Raw genomic sequence first — 19865 nt, 5'->3', positions numbered from 1 at the left:
ATTATTATTATTATTTATTTATTTATTAAAGAGGTTTCAACAAAAAGTCATTCGCCTCCGATACACTTTACATGAGATCAGCATTATTTATTGAAAAATAATTTACCTTAGACTGGTCAAAATCTAATGCAAGATAACAAGCGAATATAATGATAAATAAAATTTCAGAACCTTTTACAAGAATATTGTAGCTTTCATTTGGTGCTTAGAGAACCCAAATAGGTTGACAGATGGTTGAGATATTTATTATGATACACTTTCTCAAAAATCTCTCAAAAAGTTAACCTGTATTACTCTCAAGTACTCTTTGAAAGATATTTCAGTAACCAAATGTCCAATCTTAATGAAATTGTATAGGGTTCTACTAGGATATTGTAGCTTTCATTTGGTGCTAGGAGAACCGAAATCGGTTTACAGACGGCTGAGATATTTATTATGATGCACTTGGCAAAAATCTCAAAAAGTTTAGTTGTATAAATCCTAAGTACTCTTTGAAAGATATCTCGATAAACAAATGTCCAATCGAAATAAAATTTCTGGGCAATCTACTAGGATGTTGTGGCTTTCATTTGGTGCCAAGAGAACCCAAATCGGTTGAAAGACGACTGAGATGTTTAATATGATGCATTTTGTTAAAAATCTCAAAAAGTTTAATTGTATAACTCCTAAGTACTCTTCGAAAGATATCTCTGTAATCAAATGTCCAATCGAAATAAAATTTCTGGGCGATCTACTAAGATGTTGTAGCTTTCATTTGGTGCTAAGAGAACCCAAATCGACTGACAAACGGCCGAAATATTTATTATGATACACTTGGTCGAAAATCTCAAAAAGTTTATATGTATGACTCATAAGTACTCTTCGAGAGATATCTCGGTAACCAAACGTCCAATTGAAAAAAAAATCAATAGCGTTCTACTAGGATGTAGTAGCTTTCATTTGCTTCCAAGAGAACTCAAATCGGTTGACAGACGGCTGAGAAACGTGCGTGACTTTTTTTTGTAACGCACATACACACACACACACATACACACATACACACATACACACACACACACATACAGACATTTGCTCAGTTCGTCGAGCTGAGTTCATTGGTATATGAGACTCGGCCCTCCGAGCCTCGGATCGAAAGTCGGTTTTTCGAGCGATATTTATACCCTTCTTATGGGTGTAAGAAGGGTAATTATGGGTGTAAGAAGGGTAAAAAGAATTTATTGAAATACTCTTCGTAAGATATCTCAGTAATCAAATGCCGAATCGAAATAAAATTGCAGGGCCTTATACAAGCATATTGTAGCTTTCATTTGGGGCTTAGAGAACCCAAAACGGTTGACAGACGGCTGAGATATTTATTATGGTACCCTTGGCTAAAAATCTCTCAAAGAGTTAACCTGTATTACTCCCAAGTACTCTTTGAAAGATATCTCGGTAACCAAACGTCCAATCCTAATGAAATTGTATAGGGCTCTACTAGAATGTTGTAGCTTTTATTTGGTGCCAGGATAACCGAAATCGGTTGACAGACGGCTAAGATATTTATTATGATACTTTTGGTCAAAAATCTCAAAAGGTTTAGTTGTATAAATCCGAAGTACTCTTCGAAAGATATCTCTGTAACCAAATGTCCAATCTAAATAAAATTTCTGGGCGATCTACTAGGGTGATGTAGCTTTCATTTGGTGCCAAGATAACCCAAATCGATTGACAAACGGTCGAAATATTTATTATGATACACTTGGTCAAAAATCTTAAAAAGTTTAGAAGTATGACTCATAAGTACTCTTCGAGAGATATCTCGGTAACCAAACGTCCAATCGAAAAAAAATTCAATAGCGTTCTACTAGGATGTAGTAGCTTTCATTTGCTTCCAAGAGAACTCAAATCGGTTGACAGACGGCTGAGAAACGTGCGTGACTTTTTTTTGTAACGCACATACACACACACACACATACACACATACACACATACACACACACACATACAGACATTTGCTCAGTTCGTCGAGCTGAGTTCATTGGTATATGAGACTCGGCCCTCCGGGCCTCGGATCGAAAGTCGGTTTTTCGAGCGATATTTATACCCTTCTTATGGGTGTAAGAAGGGTAAAAACAGTTAAAAATATCACTTCGTAGCGCGTATGCATAAATGTTAGCTTGCGACACATGATATATACTCTACGTCGCTTGAGAGTCATTTTCATGTCGTTCAATACCACAATCTTACAATCATCAGTGGTTGGTAATTAACCACTCACTATAGCTAACGCGATTACAACACACGTTGTCGGAAAACAATGTCTACCGACCGGCACAGTTAGCGTCTCCACTTCACGTTCACACTTCTATATTCTACTCGCAAGCCATGAATGAATCCTTAGAAGTTCATTTCCAGGGCATATCGAGGGCTGCAAACGACCAGCCGTGTGATTCGCAATGTCCGAGTGTGCATTTCAATTTCAACTTACCAAGCGTGTAGTTTCGTGGACTTGAACTGTCTATCAAAATCTTCGGTTACAACAGTCAGTGCAGTGTTCGGTTAGGTGTGAGATACGGTTTTCCATCTCGGGAGAAGTTGCAGCATCCTCATCGCGCAATCTAACAACTGAACTGTAGATCACACACAAAGTGTATTAGGTTTCACAGCCCAAGTGCAATGATTTACGTAAATTCTGACGCACTGACCGGTTATCTCACGCTAGTGCTTGTTTGTTTGGCTGGATTCGCTGTCTGGTTCGTGTCAACGTCAGGAACTCGATACTGGCAGTTCTTCAGTGTGCCGTTCGTCGAGGGGAGGCCCCTGGTGGGAAACTTCCTAGATGCGTTTCTGTTTCGGAAGAGCACCTTCGAGCTGATGGATGCTCTTTACCAAAATCCCAAGGTCGTCGGCGCAAAGCTGTTCGGAGTGAGCATTATGATGCAGCCTGCGCTGGTAATACGAGATCCAGAGCTCGTCAAGCAGGTTCTCATCAAAGACGCGGCGTACTTTAGTAATCGGTAAGGCTATAGTTTCCAGGTAAGCACTAAACCTAGAAAATTGCTGTACAAGAGTAGAACAAACCACTCTTAAGCAAACATTAGCTTAAGGTGTTACAGAACTTTTTTATTACATAATCTGAAAGTATACTAGCTAGTCAATACACATTCCAAAAGTCAAGATTGGAGCATTAGAATCAAAGTTAAAGCCCATTGTAGCTCCACGATATATAGTCATCATCATCTCTTTTTTATGATAACAACGAACTGATGCAATTGGGTTTTTAAATTTGAAAAAATATATTGATTTTTTGATTTTATACGAAAGAGCACCTTTTTCTGAGCCACTATGATTTTTTTCAGATTTTTAGAACCTTATTTTGGTACCTAAAATCAATTTCAAAGCAATTTTTTGAAATCACCTTTTGACAGCTGGGCAACTGTTTGACAGCTCCGCCCAGTACAAAATACGACGAGGGGTGATTCGACAAATCGCTCCCATACAAACTTCAAACTGATTTCTAAATAGGTTCCCGGGCTCCAAAATTTATGAAAATTTGGATTTCGACTCAGTTTGACATGCAGATTCAGAATATCGAATTATCTCGACACCGTTAAAGAAGCCAACTGTTTTCAGAATATAATCGTATAATTACTAGTTTACAGCATTTTTGAACTCGGTAAGCTGATGATCATTTTTAGTGTAGAATCATGCCCTGAGTTCGAAAACGGGATGGAAAAAAATAACAGTAGAGCGAAGTTTTAGGGATTGGCTTATCAGGATTTTAGGGAGATTGGCTTATATAATCATCAATATCTCGAATCCCACTAATTTGATGCAAAAAATATGTTCAGATGATCGAAACATATTATATTCAGCTTTCTTTTTATTCAAAATAAACTGAAAATTGGTTGCTCGCAACGCAAGATATTTATTTTTAGTAAATTCCATATTTTTGAAAACTGTAGAGTTCGATTATTAGGAAAAATTCACAAACTGCTCTAGGTACTTAAATTTTTTTGAAGCTCGATCTTGATATCAGCACATAATTATGCATCAAAAATGTTGGTCGTTAATGAGTGTTATTATTATTATCTTTATTAACGAGGTTTTCAGCCCATTAATAGAAGTTCACGACTTTCGTTTTATTTTGTAAACTAGTGTTACATCAAATCAATGAATTCTTCCAAAAACTTGTTTGCAAAACTCCTTCGAAAGTAAAACGAAAATTGGGTGGGGAATAATTATAGATTTATCCCAGTGTTCTTTTGGGCCAATTGCAAGGAATCACTTGGGTGTTTTCTCCAACATTTCTTTTAACAAGAAACGGCTTTTTGGATCATAATAAAATATTCAAAATACCACATGGCCGCTGAATTCCTTACACAGATTTCAAACTGGACTTGGCCCTCTGTGATATAGTAATGTAGAGATTTCGATGAAAATCTTACGAAAAACTGGAAATTACGCTAGCATATCAACATTTAGAAAAAAAATGTTGTTGCCGATTATCTTGGCTTCTTTATGGCTCTACGTTCCCACTAGAACTTGGCCTGCCTCTTTTGAACTTAGTGTTCTTTGAGCTCATCCACAGTTATTAGTTGAAGGGCTTTTTTGTCTGCCATACACTATTCCCGACCTAAACGGGTATCGAACTCACCGTCTCCGGATTGGCGATCCAAAACCTTATCCACGAGAATAACTGGATACCCTTGGCTATTCCGATGAATACTTCTCACGAACTCTTTCAACGATTAGGAATTCCTTTAGACATTTGTTTAGAAATTTAATTGGAAATCTATCCACTAGTTTTGTTCCGAAACTAGTTCCGAAGTTCCTCTGACTATTTCTTTCAAAATTCTTCCCTGGATTCTATACATGATCTTGTATTCTATCCTTTAAATTCTTTCGCAGATTCTCACAGAATTCTTGTCGCGAGTTTTTCTTGTAGTACATAGATCTACGTTCGATAATGCGAGGCAAACGCTTCCGTTAAACGGCTAAGCAAGCAGCCATTCTAAAAATCAGTGTTAATCCGAGCAGAGGAAAATATCAAAATAATAACAACGGAATCACAAAACCTGTTTTTATATCTCGGTTTGTTATTATTAACTTATTAAGTCATCACCGTTCCATAACATGTTCTGTTGGGCAATCTTATTTTGTTATGATCGTGCTCTTGGTATATTTTCTTTAAATTACATTTCAATAACATGTTTTGTTGTAGCACAAGTTCAGTTATTATTGTGTCATTGAGACTGTACAAATATTTGATCATTAATATTACAACATAACTAGCTTTGCAATCAAAACTACACCATTCGAGATTTTCGTTGTACACAGCATTCCGTGAGGAACTGTAAGAGAAAATATTATTTTGTCATCAGTTCCTCTTCTTACTGACATTACGTTTTAACTGTGACAGTGCCGCCAACTTATCAGCCTTTTTGTTTTATAAGAACTTTGAAAAGTATACCTGTTTTTTTTGTCCCAGTTTCAGTAAGATATAAATACGAAAATAGAAAGTGTAATAGAGTGTTAGGCATTTTATGAAACATTTTGGATCAACTGGTGGAATTCAACGACGAACAACACATTTTCGACAAAAATGTAAAAAAAAAGTCATCAAGAACTCCATTGATTATTTTTAGACATTTTATTTTTATTGATTTCACTCACTTGGATAAATGTGTCAATAAATGAGGTAATAATGTAAATAAATCTTATAAACAATGAATCACCTAATAAAGAGGGACAAAACGACGGTAGTTTTTCATCGTAAGTTGTTTGGAAAATAAACGAAAACTATTGTTTCTCTCTGTTTTCGATAATAAACCGTTTGCGACAACAATAGCGTCCCAATTATGAATGAAAAATTTAACAATAGATCCTATTGTTGCATATCCCATTGAATGCATATGGGACTTTGGAGGAGTTCCTATCCGAATCAGAAAAAAAGCAAATTTTGTTTTCGGATTGTTATCAATAACGTATTCATATCAAAATTTGTTATTGAAATATTTTAAAAAATCGCTATTATTAAGTTGTTATTGGAACTAACAAAACATGTTATTACACAGGTCTTCCAGGAACATTTTTTTTGTTATAATTTTTGTTATTTTGCCGCTTATGACATACAAGTTTATAACAGGATGTGTTATGTAAATAACATGAAAATAACTCTTTCCGCTACTCAGTTATTTTTCCAAAATAACACATTTTATTATGCTGTTGCTATTCCCTTCTGCTCGGGAAGAATAGATTGATTGATAAAGAGATTCAGATTATTCTGTGACATGACTGTAACAAGACGTGAACCTTTAATATTATCCATTTCCACTAATTAAAGCAATGCCTAAGAATGTTGGTCTGTATAGCCTTTTAGTTTCAACATTAAGTGAAAATATAAAACTTTCTTGAATTTATCAAAGTTTTTTAGCATAGCCGACCGCACACATCCTGGGGTGGCTGTCGATAGAGACGTTTAATGCGCCAGAAAAGTTGCCTGGGACTTGACAAACCTTTCATTTAACGAACTCTCGACACCTGGCCAGGTCCTCACGATCAGCGGGGATGGGGAGGAAATGTTGATTAGATACATATTTACTCAGAATATGTCCAAGAACTTGGCCCACTTCATAGACATATGGAGTTGGAAAATGGGTGGGCTTTAATGGAATGCTGGAAAGTAAACATTAGCATTAAGCAAGTCGCACAAACTTCACTTAAGAAAGATGTAGAAAGTTCTTCGACCTCTCAGGCCTAGGTGTCAAGGAGATATAGGTGTTGTTAATGGAATGGAACTCCAGAGGATACGGTTGGTCAACGTTCAGGCACACCATTATTAGACTGCTCCGAATTAGTTATCTGCCCAATACATCCTGCTTTCTTGAATTTATCAAAGTTTTTTGCACTCAAAATCAAAATGCTCTCGAAACTAGTGCCTTCTTAGGTTTTTCCGGTTTCTTTGGGGTTGTCTAGAAGCTGTTCCTGTGATTTCTACCAGAGGTCCTCCCTGAAATCATGCATGAGTTTTTATGGGGGTTCTGCTGGAGTTCCCGTAATTTCATCCAGAGGTGTTCCCGATATGCTTCTAGAGCTGATTCCCGGAGATCCTTCCAACAGATATCCAAAGTACCTTCAGGAATTTCACTTAATGGTTTTCCAGGATAACTTTCCAAAAGTTTTTCGGGATTTTTATTATAGATTCTTGCAGAAGTTCTTCCAGGGAGTTTTCCCATATTTCTGTTGCAGTTTCCTCGCAGGAGCGCCAGGGCTTCGCAGGAGGGCGCAGGTTTTCAGGGTTTCTCTTTAAATATATATTTAACCAAGGCGTCCCAGTTTTCCACAGGATTTCTTCCGAAGTTCCTCTTAACATTTTTCTACTAGGTCTTCACGAAGTATCTCGAAAGATTTCAGAAGGATTTCTTCCGATATTTCTAAATGAGTTTCTCACTAAGAATCTCTAAAGTTATCCCAGGGGACACTCAGAAAAAAAAACTACTTTAAAATCTCTGTAAGACCTACGGGAGCAACTATTGAAGAAGTCCCAAATGAAGCACCCAGAATCTCGGGACAATTTTCGGTAGCGGATTTCCGATTGTGGGAATAGTCCCGAGAGAATCTGTTAAAAAATATAAAATTTCAGGAGGATCACTGCAAAACATCCTGTAAATAACTACGAGGAAAAAAACGGAAAAAAGCTCTGGAAGAAATCACGGAAAGAACTCCATGACAAATGTCAGCAATGGCTCCTGCAGAAAATCCAAAAGCCAAAATGTTACCGATTTAGGGAGAAAGTTCAGGATGAATAAAAAAAATATGAGAAACATTCGTGCACCAGAAGAAGTGCCAGGAGAAACTCTTAGAGAAATATCAGGAGAACCTTCATAAGAATTCCGACAGGAGCTTTTAGGAAATATCTCGTTTCTGTCGTGAGAGAAACTCTAGAAGAAAGCTCACGAAAATTTCTTGAAGAAATCACAGGCGGAGCTTCTGTAGAAATACCGGGAGGAAATCCTGGAAGAATCTCAAAGGCGAATCCCGAAAAGAATTATTTAAATTTATGAAAAATACCGGTCGAATCAAAAATAATCTCCAAAAGAATTCAAAAAGGAATATCAAGAAAAATGATGTGAAAAAAATACGGAAGATATCTTGTGAGAAATCCTCGAAGGCATTCTAAAAGGTATTTTCCGAATGAAAACCTGACGAAATTTCTGAAAAAAACCCTTGTTTATGAATTTGAAGTCGGATTTTTCATCAGCGTCCGCATGTATTCTCAGAGTCCTTCTGAGCACACCCACCTCGTTTGAGATAAAAAGCGCTTCATGGAAAAAGCGAAGTGCAGTTGCCAAGAAACAAGGGAAGTTCTACCAAAAGCTCAACGCATCCCGGAAGGGCCTTGTGCCGTGAGCCGAAATATGAAGGGATAAGTACGGGGTCCTTTTGACGGACGCACGTGAGGTGATCGATTTTGCCAATTATTTTTTTCCTACGAACACGTCGGAGCCCTGCACGAATGCAACAGTGAAATAATTACTTGATTCCGTTCACCCGTTCCTGAGTCTATTCGTGACATACAAACACCATTTCATTTTTATTTATATAGACAAGGCCAAGAATCGTCAAAATCTCATACAAATCCCATACAAATCAAAACAATGCAGTGTCCTATAGGGCTTTTGAACAAATTCTTTGAGGAATCTCGGATGAAATCTCAGAAGAAAATCCTGGAAGAAAACTTACAAAGAGATCCCAGAAGGAACTCCTGGATGATCTCAGAAGAAAACCTTGGTGAAATTCCTTCAGAATTTTTGAAGGAATCCTCGAAGAGTCCCAGAAGGAGATTCTAGCTAGAGGGATCACAGAAGAAACTAGTGGAATAATATCAGAAAGAGCTCTTGAAAGAATCTCGGAAGGAACCCCCGAAGAAATTCTCAAAAAGGAGAATGCCAGAGGAAACTTCTTGAGATATCACTGAAAGAAGTTCTTTAGGAATCCCAGGTTTACTCCAGAATTTTCATCACAGATTCCTTGAAGAGCTCCTTCTGCGATTCCCTTAGGAGTCCGGAATTCTTTCTAAGATTCATCCAGGAGTTGTTTCAGTAACTTCTCCAGGAACTCATTATTGTTTACGTGATTCCTCCAGCAGTTTCTTCTGAGATTTATTACAGTGCTTATTCAGAGATTTATACAAGAAATCCCTCCGGAATCCCCCAAGAAATTCTTGCAGGATTCTCCCAAGAACTTGTTCTGGGGTTCCTCCAACAGTTTCTTCTAGGATTTCTTAAAGGTATTGGTTCTGGGGTTTTCATCCAGCAAATCCTTCGGAGATTCTTCATAAAACAATGTATTCATAAAAACATTTCCATGGCTTCCTCCAGGTGTAACTTCTGTAAGTTCGTTCGTGTAAGTTCGTTCTGGATTTCCTTCAGTAGTGCCACATGAGAATCTACTAGGATTTGGTTTTATGGAATTATTTTATGAAACTTTGGTCTAATTACTGCAGGGCTTCCTTGACAAATTACTCTACTTTTTTTAAGGAATCTCTTAGCAGTTTTGTGAGGAATTCCTTCTGTGTGTCCTTCATTAGTCATGCCAATAGTGCTTTGGAATAGACATTCCAAATAAAGAAATATTTGATACAACTGCTAAAAAAATCCCTGGAGGATTCTTAGAAGGAATTTCAACTAATCCAACTGTATGGGACAAAATAAAAAAACAGCTGTATGCTGAACTAATAAAATAGTTTATAATGAATAAAACCACTTAAAACGCGTTGTATTTCATAGAGACATTTAAAATCATGATGAAAACTTGATCCTTAAAAATAATTTGACTAGTAATTTAAGTAATCATCAAATCATTGGTTTCGCGTATATTAACAATTACAGGTACATGTGCACCGACAGATTACACGATGCAATCGGTTATTACAACCTGTTGATGATAAAGAACCCCCACTGGAAGCAGCTGCGTGCCTACTTGACACCGACACTAAGTTTGAACAAAATCAAACGAATGTATAGCCTCGTCGACCAGGTGAGTGCATTAGTATTAGTAATAATAACACTCAATACTCTTAGTTTGAAGATCCGCTGGATCATCAATTGCAGCCAAAACAATACACCGCTTATACTTATACGTCAGCAAATACCACGTGCAGTACGACAGTCGTTAACCTTCTTCAAGGGGTTGTCTATGAGTCACGTATGTATAACTGAATCTAATTAGGAAACTAAGCAAAAGTAAAACGGTTGAGGGAAGATGTTAATAAAAAAAATCACAAGAAAATTATACGTACTAAGCCCACGTAATTTGTGGATAGACCCCTATGTAAGTTTACAGAGAGAGAGATAGAACTGATTATCCCTTATCAGGATGGTAAAAGACTTCCTAGACAATTAAACATAGGCAAGCGTTATAAAAACTGAGAAGTGCTTCACGAGAATGGAAGACATGTTTATTCCAACAACTATTCCAAAAATTGCTTAAGATGCTCTTCGAAGCATTATGTAGCCTAATGCTGCTCGTAAGCATATTTAAGCCTCTTTATAGACAGCTAGGAAGTTCCTTTTGGTAGATTGTGTGGCAGGAACGGAGTAACTCTATGCCGAAGGATTATGACAAAGAAATTTCTATTACGAAAAGTTCCAGGTCCGATTGGGGATCGAATTCATCACCCTCATAATGGTCTGGCACCCCCTCTTCGGCTATATGAGCCGTTGGTTACGTCTTCATATGACTCGATTTATCCGTAATGGACCACTACATAACCAATTACAAGCAGTTCTGTGTATTCTTTGGCCGCATTGAACAGGCTGCCAACCAAAATCGATGATTTGTCTGCCATCGAGCATGAGTATCCGCGTGCGCGCAGCGGTAATCGCGCATGCTCTTCCCAATAATATTTACACCACGCAGTATTATTCGAACGTTTCGGGTGCACCAATGGTTCCCTTGGCGTTGCTGGCGGCAATCGCTCTCATCGGCTGCTATCTCGTTTGGAAACGGCACAATTTCTGGAACGACCATGGTGTACCGTACGTCCTAGAGATTCCCGCCGTTGGCAATTTTAGCTCCGTTGCGCTACAGATACACTCCATGTTCGACTATGTGGCTCGTATCTACGGTCACGTGCGAACGCGCGACGCGGATTTCTTTGGAGTTAACATATTTTTCCGGAAGGCACTGGTTGTACGGAATCCCGACATGGTCAAGCAGATGTTGGTTCGGGATTCGAGGTATTTCATAAACCGACAAATGTGCACCGATAGTGAAGGTGATCGATTCGGGTACTACAACCTGATGATGATCAAGGAACCGCTGTGGAAAGATCTACGTGGATACCTGTCACCGTCCGTGACTTCGTCTAAACTACGAAGAATGTTTCCCCTGATCGATGAGGTAGAATTTGGAGCTTGGTGTTGAAATCCAAATTTCATTCCGAGAAATCATACTTTACAGTGATATTGACCTAATGTCTCCTTTCCTATTCCAGATCGGCAAAGACATGCTAGCCCATTTGGACGAAATCCCTCAGAAACCATCGAAACTTCGGGAAACAGAATTCAAGGAACTGTGTGCCCGGTTTACCACGGACGTGATAGCCAGTACGTTTTTCGGCATTCAAGCCAAATGCCTCAGTGACGAAGAGTCCGAGTTTCGCTACTATGGACGGAAAATTTTCGAGTATGGGCCCAAACGAGCGCTCAATATGGCGGCGTTTTTCTTCATGCCGGAACTGGTGCCCTATCTGGGTTTTAAACTGTTCCCGAGGGATACGGAACGGTTTCTGAAAACAATAATTGAGCAGGAAATTGCTAGGAGAGAGACCAGTGGCGAGAATCGTGGGGATTTCATTGACTCGATGATTGCGCTGAAGAACAACGATGCCACGATTGGAGTGGAGGAGAAAATTCGTGAGTATTAATAACTGAAATTACATAGATTAACACCAACAGGAGTTTTATACCGGAAAGTAGCGTCATGATAAAATATAATGAATGTGCCACATCTTGACACTGTCGATACTTGGAGTGTTAATCTATGACCAGAGCTACACAACCAATTGCTGATCAATGGTATGAACATCAACATTAACAATGCCTCATTTTTAGTGCTTAAGGGTGATATCTTAGTAGCACAAGCTGCCACCTTCTACATGGCCAGTTTCGAAACCACATCCTCAGTATTATCTTTTACACTGTATGAGCTGACTAAAAATGTAAGATTTCAACACTTTCATAAAAGAGCAAAGATTCAACACTTTTTTAAAAATCCGCCATAGCCCGAAATCCAGCAGCGTCTGCGCGAGGAAATCCGTAACTGCATCCTAAAGCACGGCCAGGACCTTCCATACGAATGCCTAGTCAACGAGATGCCCTATCTGGGCATGGTCATCTCGGAAGCGGCCCGACTCTATCCCGTGTTACCGTTCATCGAACGCCAATGTTCTCTGCCAGCAGGGGCCACCGGGTACAAACTGGAACCGTTCCACGACTTTGTCGTGCCGAACAAGATGCCCGTTCTTGTGCCCATCTATGCCATACACCGGGATCCGAAGGTATGGTAGATGTCTGTCTATCTGGGTTGACGAAATATCTGAGAATTAATCCATAATCTTACAGTACTTCCCGGATCCACTACGCTTCAACCCGGAAAGGTTCTCGAAGGAAAACATCGACTCCATTCTTCCTTGCAGTTACATGCCATTTGGTGTAGGACCCCGAACTTGCTTGGGGTCACATTTTGGAACGCTCCAGATCAAAGTTGCGATCGTTAGGCTTCTCTCTCGGTATAGGATCGTCCGATCGGAGTCTACACCGGAATTGCTGACCTATCGGAAGAACGCATTTACTTTACACTCGAATGAAGGTCTGTACGCCGATTTGGAGCGGGATGAGTTGTGTTAATAGTGCGAGGCGTTACGTGTGTGAACGTAATTCCCTTTGGAAAATAAATATTTGAATTTTATTTAATCAACGACTTCAACATGATTGTGGTGAAATTTCCAATATAGCAATAGCACCATATCTGTATATTATCTAATCTAATCAAACAAAATTGTTACATAGTTCTTCACGTCCCTAGTGAATCATTTGTATCTTCTCATAACAGGAAGATATTCCTTTAGCCACCGGTTCCTGAAATAATCTAGTCAGTTTCTAGCTGCTTCGAAATGTCGAACGGATATCGATGGAAGAAAATGAACTACCAGCTTTGACAAAAATTGCAACAGATGGCGCTAGTGAGCAGGAGTTTTTCAATTTTAAAATGTATGGAGAAATGAATAAAAATTAGTTTTTTGACTAATTAAACATTTTATCGGAAAAAATATTTGGTACATGTTGTAAGTCATAATGATAGCAATCAACGATACCAAATAAATTTCGAAATATTTGAAATATTTGGAAAAATGTTCAAATCTCCATACATTATTTCGACCGAAAACTTCTGCCTCTACGTTGGATGATCTTCGTTTGCCTATACATGGCATCCCGAATATACATGGATTCATGTTTAGCCATCTGTCAATGGCTTTGAAAAAAAAAATAAAAAAAAGTTTGGAGCTGTTTGGAGCGGCACCGCGGGAGCAAAATCTTTGGCGATTTGCGGTAAGAAATTAATTTTATTACATAAATAAACGTTTGTTTCATAATACTCAACATTTCAGGTGTCTCTACCGCAGCGGTCAGCTAGCAGCCGTCGTGAGCCGGCCTGAAAATATTGTGTTTTCGGTAGAAGAGAAACCGCTGCTGTGTCGCTGCGCACTTCGTGTTGGTAAACATTGCTGAATTCGGTATCCAGCGAAGACGATTCGGCAGCCAGAGAGCTGGATTTTTGTTTTCCCGTACCCAAAAGTGTAGTTTAAGTGGGATGCCGGTTCCATGATAGCTATATTGATGCAGTTCGCTAACGAGCTTGGATAAAACGGGGTACAGTTTGAGATGCTGTTCGTGATATTGGACCGGTCGCGGTGGTGTACTTTTTCGGCGGTGTTATCATTCACCTGATGGAGCTGGCGTATCACAACATCGCTCACAATCTAGCCTTCGGGCATGCGAGGCTAATGGCGAACCGGTTCTTTTACAATCTCCCGGGACTACCGATGTCGATGAGCTTTAAGCAGTATGAATCACCTGGAGCATCTTCGGCTGGAATGGGAAGATTTACCGCATGGTGAGATTCCTGCTGACCATTGGTCTCCATCCGGTCGCGAGACACTTCATCTCCGCGCACCAAGGGAATCGAAACGTACTCCTAGTACGGCCCCGTGACTGGATTACTATTAACGTTGGGTATCACCCGGTTGATGCCTCCCCGATGTGAACCGGAATGCTCCAGAATCTACGATACCATCCCGCAGTATATTAGCTGAACCAGGGCCTTGTACGACTTTATCGCGGATCCCACCATCCACCCGGATCAAGCGGAAGACGAGGGGACTGGATTGATAAAACCCTCCTTCACCGGAGACCGTAAGGCACGTCGGGGTAAGTCAATTAAGATTGATAAGCTGCGTTCCCCATACCTGCAATAATCGGACTCGACGGGTGGAATCCGAACTGTTTAATTTTTTTTTTGTCTTTCGGCTTCAACAGTTAATAATCGATTACCAAAAATTTACTGGCAATGAAGCTATTGGAATCAAATTCGGGAGAAAGATTACGTAGCATAAAATAATGATTAATCCCCATATCGATGAGAGTACCTTTTCCATATAGATTGGGTTAATTTCTTCCGATGTATTCGTGATTTTCGACAATTTGATTCAATATCGGACGGAAATGTCATTGGGATTTTCTTAATACCTAACATTACAATCTGAATAATATGTTATTCAAATTATCATCACAAAAAAAATGCCATCAGGCCAATAACATGCTACTGTCTAGAATTTTTCTTCATGGTAATACGGTAATACGGTCATTCTTTGAATAACATGTTTTTCAGTTTTCAGCAGTTCATTCAGGGATTCCTCCAGGGTTTTCTTCAGCAATTGTTTCAGGGATTCCTCCAAGAATCCCTTCTGCTGGATTTTTCTAATCCAGAAGGGTGTTCTCCAGGAATCCTTCCAGAGATCTTTTAGGAATCCTTCCTGGAGTTCCTTCAGGGATTTGCCTAGAAAATCCTTCAAGGTGGTTTCCCAGTGTTCATTGAATGAACTTTATTCAGGTTTTTTTAGGAGTTCCTTCAGACATTCCTTCAGGGAGTGCTTGAGATAATTCAGTTTCTTTCAGGTTTTCTCTTAAGGGGTTTCTTCAGAAATTCCAAATAGAGTTCCTGCAGGCATTCATTCAGGAATTGGTATGGGAGTTGCTTAAGTGAAGCCTTCAGGAATTCCTACTAGATTTTCTCCAGAAAGCCTTCCTGAGATCTTTTAGGGATCTTTCAAGAAACCTTCATTGATTGCTCCAGGGGATTAGCATTAGCATTAGCGTTAGTTAACATTCATGTACCTTTTGCTAATCTTGCGCGGATTGCTTTTCGGAACAAGGCCGGGGAGTTGCTACAATATTATGCAAGAATACCAAAAGCACAAATGTCATTATTCCCGGCCACGCCCATCTTTACCGTAACTAATGTCGAATTCGTTTTTGAACCTGGGTTGGAACTGGGTGATCTGATCCAGTTCCAACCCAGGTTGGAACTGAATCAAAAACGAAAACGACATAAGAGGCCTCCGACTCAGTGGCACTCCCATAAGTACTACGGAGTGGGTGGTTGGGAGATGTATTATGTAGGTCAAGGATTCGCCTGAAAAGCTGGCGATGGACCCACGGCATTGGTTGTTTACTTGGTTAAAATTTAATCTTAATGTATGTATGTATGTAATGTATGTATGAATAAAATAAAAGAAAATTACACCGTCTTCAACCTTGTGGCCTCTACAGACAACATTACTAACATTCGACAATGGACAACACATATAACACCTAGTGGCCCAGTGCAGAATTTTCCGTTTGACGAAAAATTTCCCCGAGTGGAGCGGGAATCGAACCCACACTCCGAGGCTTACGAGACACCTAAACAACTGAAACGCTAACGCTAACGCTAACCGCTCGGCCACGGAGCCCACTAATATGAACTATATTTAGCAAAAAAAATCTCGTTAGAAAGTACGGTATTCGCTCTCGTTTTATTTATTATTATTTTCTATTTCTTTCAGGCTTCGTCATGGCTGTTCAATATTTATCTCTCCGGTTATCAATTCCACAAACATTATCACGGACATCCCCATCCTGGCCATCTATAATATTGAACAATATCGCAAAATTCCTTATTTTATTGTTATATTTGTTTATAAGTAATAAAAATATGCTTAGGGGGTTGGGGCTCTATAAAAAGTCCGAAAATCCGAGGGTGGGTTCACCATATTCTCCAAAGATAAAGCTTTTGAATATTTCATAAGTTATTCTTGAATTCAATTTAAAGTTAAAAGCTGTGAGGTGGCGCATTCTATGACTAATTTTTAAACATACACTTAACCCTCTAATACCCAAATTTTAGATTTTCATCATTTTTCGTCATCTAAAATCAATTTAAACATGTTTTGAAAGATGATTCTTTTTAATTCTCGATTTCGTGAATTTCAGTTTTTGATTTTTCTAATTTTTATTTTTGAACATCCCCACACTTTTATATTTTCCCTGGAAGCTAATTTAGGGAACGGATTTTTTGATATGAAAACATTTTGAGATTTTATGATTATTGTTGAAATATTATTATTTTTATTTTTTTTACAGAAAATTTTATTTTCCGTGTAATTTTAAGGAAAATAATTTTAGAGTGCATTCGATTCCCTTAAACTATCAAACAAGGATAGAATGATTTGGGAAAAATTTAAAATATGGTAATTGTAGCGATTCAATACAAAATAAACAATGACTTCTAGAAGGTGACTAAAACATCAATTTTTGAATGATTTTTAAAAAATGTTAATACGTTTTAAAATACACCAAAAACCATTTTGAGATATACATAACAGTCCTAAATATCAGCCAAAAAAATAGAAAAAATGATTTACTACGAAACAAAAATTATAAAAATGCTCAAACTATACCCTGTCTAAAGGCGGGATTGGGTATTAGAGGGTTAATCACAAAATGTAGAGATCGTGATAATAGTGATTATAAGTGTTTTTTTTTTAACTTTAAATTAGTTTATTAGTGAGTCTTGCATTCAATAACAAATCTCTTAAACTGATTCACCAAGTTCTCTAAAGTTGCGAGGTGACGCATATTCTTTCTTTTCTTCTAAAACTTTAAATAAGTTCATAAGCGATTCTTGCATTAAATCACAAATCTCTTAAACTGGTTCACCAAGTTCTCTAAAGTTGCGAGGTGACGCATATTCTTTCTTTTCTTCTAAAACTTTAAATTAGTTTAATAGCGATTCTTGCATTTAATCACAAATCACTTTAACTGATTCACCAAGTTCTCTAAGGTTGCGAGGTGACGCATATTCTATATTTTCTTCTAAAACTTTAAATTAGTTTATAAGCGATTCTTGCATTTAATCACAAATCTCTTAAACTGGTTCACCAAGTTCTCTAAAGTTGCGAGGTGACGCATATTCTTCGTTTTCTTCTAAAACATTAAATTAGTTTATTAGTGATTCTTGCATTTAATCACAAATCTCTTAAACTGGTTCACCAAGTTCTCTAAAGTTGCGAGGTGACGCATATTCTTCGTTTTCTTCTAAAACTTTAAATTAGTTTATTAGTGATTCTTGCATTTAATCTCAAATCTCTTAAACTGGTTCACCAAGTTCTCTAAGGTTGCGAGGTGACGCATATTCATTCTTTTCTTCTAAATCTTTGAATTAGTTAATAAGTGATACTTTCGTTTGATTACAAATAACCAAAACTGGTTCACCAAGTTCTCTAAAGTAGCGAGGTAACGCATATTCCTTCTCTGCTCCTAAAACTTTAAATTAGTTTATTATTGATTCTTGCATTTAATCACACATAACTTAACCCTTTATAAGGCAGTGGCAACTATATTGCCACCTACTGTTTGTATTTTTTTTTCTGTTTTATAACAATTTATTTCGAACTTTTTTTTTGGTTTACGCAAAATTGGGACTACTAACAACGCCTGGTATTTTTTTGGTACTAAACAAAGCTTTAACAACAATTTAGGAGCCATTTGTAGTCTCAAAAATGGCTAATTTTGACCGCGTGAAGAAAATTAGCTCAAACTTATTGTAAAATTATAGATTTGGTAAATATTTTAGGATATAATAAAATTCTGGGTTGACATGAGCTGAATTACACAGTTTATATTATGGGTTAAGCCCCAATCCACTCTAAAATCTCTTTTCCGGCTTTTTGTCGAAGTCAAAAGAAGAAAAGTACCCTAAACGGGCAGCGGCAAGAATATTGCCACCAGCGCTGGTGGCCTAAACGGGCAGTGGCAACTATATTGCCACCTCAAAAGCTCGTTTTTGGGGTTAACGGGCAGTGGCAACTATATTGCCACCAGCGTTTCTGGCCTAAACGGGCAGTGGCAACTATATTGCCACCTAGATTTTTGAGAGTTTCTTTTAAACAAAAATTGATTTGTATATGTAATCATGTATATAATCATTTGCATAATAGTATGCGATGATAACTCTTCTAGTTTTCTCGGCCTTATAAAGGGTTAAACTGGTTCACCAAGTTCTCTAAAGTTGCGAGGTGAAGCATATTATTTCTCCTTAAACTTCTTGTGTTTAATCACAAACAACTTCTGTACTAATTTGGTAAAATTTGTGGTTGAATAGGTGCATTATTGATTAGTTGATTTAGCTATATTATGGATACTTTCAGGCTCGCTTTCAGGTGTGCATTATCTCCTCCTAGAACACCAAGATGAAGCAAATTTTCTTTAGTAATTTGTACTTGTATAGGGTCACCATGTCTTCCCAAAACAGCAAGGTGAAGCTAGGCAAATATTATTTAGTAACTTTGTGAAATTCGAAGTTAAACTTGTACATCGGCCCTCATTGTGAGTGTCACATCACGGTGACACATTCTGAATCCACGGTGAAAAAGTTGTGGGTTAATCAAATGCGAATCACTTTCACCGTCCTTTAATACCGGTGCCATTTTTTCATTTTGCCCATCATGTCCTCTCAAACCTTCAAGGTAATGCTTTGCACATCTTCTCCAGTATTTTGTTTGAGAATGTAGGTATTGCAATCACCCTCATACCTATTTGTGTACGGACGTATCAGTTTTCGAACCAAGCACAATTTATCATATAAAGTTTTATTTGAAGCGACATGAGTCCCAGCTTACATCGTATTTTACTTGATTTTTTTCAACACAAAATATTTTAGATCACCGTTTTGTTGCACGAATCATTTCCTGTAGTTACGATTCCAGCTGTCAATTGACCAAATTGTGTACGTGGGATGCTTCCGTCAGTTTTTCTTCATCGTGGATTCATTAGCTCGCGTAGACCTGTGATTGCCCAATGTCGTCAGGGAAGGAATTTGCTGTGCCCGGACACGCGGACACCCTCCAACGCTCTGCACTCGTTTCGTCGTCGCTTCAGCTCCTTCTTACAGGGTATTGATTTTTCCTTCACGATCCTCGATATTACGCTTGATGCTGTGTTCCTTCTCGAGTACCTCTCACGGAACCGAAGGATTTCCTCCAAGAGTTGATCGGTTCCTGCGCAGACGAGTGCATATGCCTAAAAATAGAGTTTTTTTTACACAATTACACACTTCCTTACGAAAAACTTACCTTCTAGCTTGCATGGCTCAGGCGTATCGCTGCACCCTACAAGCAGAGCGCTTCCGTTTCGGTAAATATTTTAATCTCCTACTGAAAATCGGCAAAATCCCTGGGAAAATCACGATAATTTCTTTCTAATTACACTACATTATTTACA

The 19865-nt window shown here is 38.3% G+C and overlaps 1 protein-coding gene and 2 long non-coding RNA genes across 4 annotated transcripts; 2 read left to right on the top strand and 1 right to left on the bottom strand.

Annotated features, from left to right (window-relative positions):
• Positions 1-2375: 2375 nt before the first annotated feature.
• On the top strand, positions 2376-12945 carry LOC109428976 (cytochrome P450 6g2-like). 2 transcript variants are annotated; one of them, XM_062855302.1, is made up of 6 exons: positions 2376-2996; positions 9873-10020; positions 11480-11900; positions 12099-12205; positions 12269-12544; positions 12609-12945. In XM_062855302.1, exons 1-6 carry the CDS (start codon positions 2656-2658, stop codon positions 12891-12893), a joined length of 1578 nt encoding a protein of 525 aa, XP_062711286.1. In that variant the 5' UTR covers positions 2376-2655; the 3' UTR covers positions 12894-12945. The 2 variants fall into 2 exon arrangements, with proteins under 2 accessions (XP_062711286.1, XP_062711285.1); XM_062855301.1 differs by lacking the exons at positions 2376-2996; positions 9873-10020; positions 12609-12945 and adding an exon at positions 10737-11385 and having other exon boundaries at positions 12269-12582.
• A 481-nt stretch (positions 12946-13426) lies between these two features.
• On the top strand, positions 13427-16642 carry LOC109621895 (uncharacterized). The gene is made up of 3 exons (XR_009999250.1): positions 13427-13595; positions 13655-14474; positions 16151-16642. It is a non-coding gene; the product is annotated as an uncharacterized LOC109621895 (long non-coding RNA).
• Positions 16643-19294: 2652 nt separating this feature from the next.
• Positions 19295-19865, bottom strand: LOC134291713 (uncharacterized). The gene is made up of 2 exons (XR_009999249.1): positions 19718-19865; positions 19295-19664 (listed from the first exon to the last, which is right to left on the bottom strand). It is a non-coding gene; the product is annotated as an uncharacterized LOC134291713 (long non-coding RNA).

This window comes from Aedes albopictus, chromosome 3 (assembly GCF_035046485.1).
Source record: "Aedes albopictus strain Foshan chromosome 3, AalbF5, whole genome shotgun sequence".
NCBI lineage: Eukaryota > Metazoa > Arthropoda > Insecta > Diptera > Culicidae > Aedes > Aedes albopictus.
The sequence above is the reverse complement of the archived record's forward strand: the minus strand, read 5'-3'. Positions and strand labels throughout refer to the sequence as shown.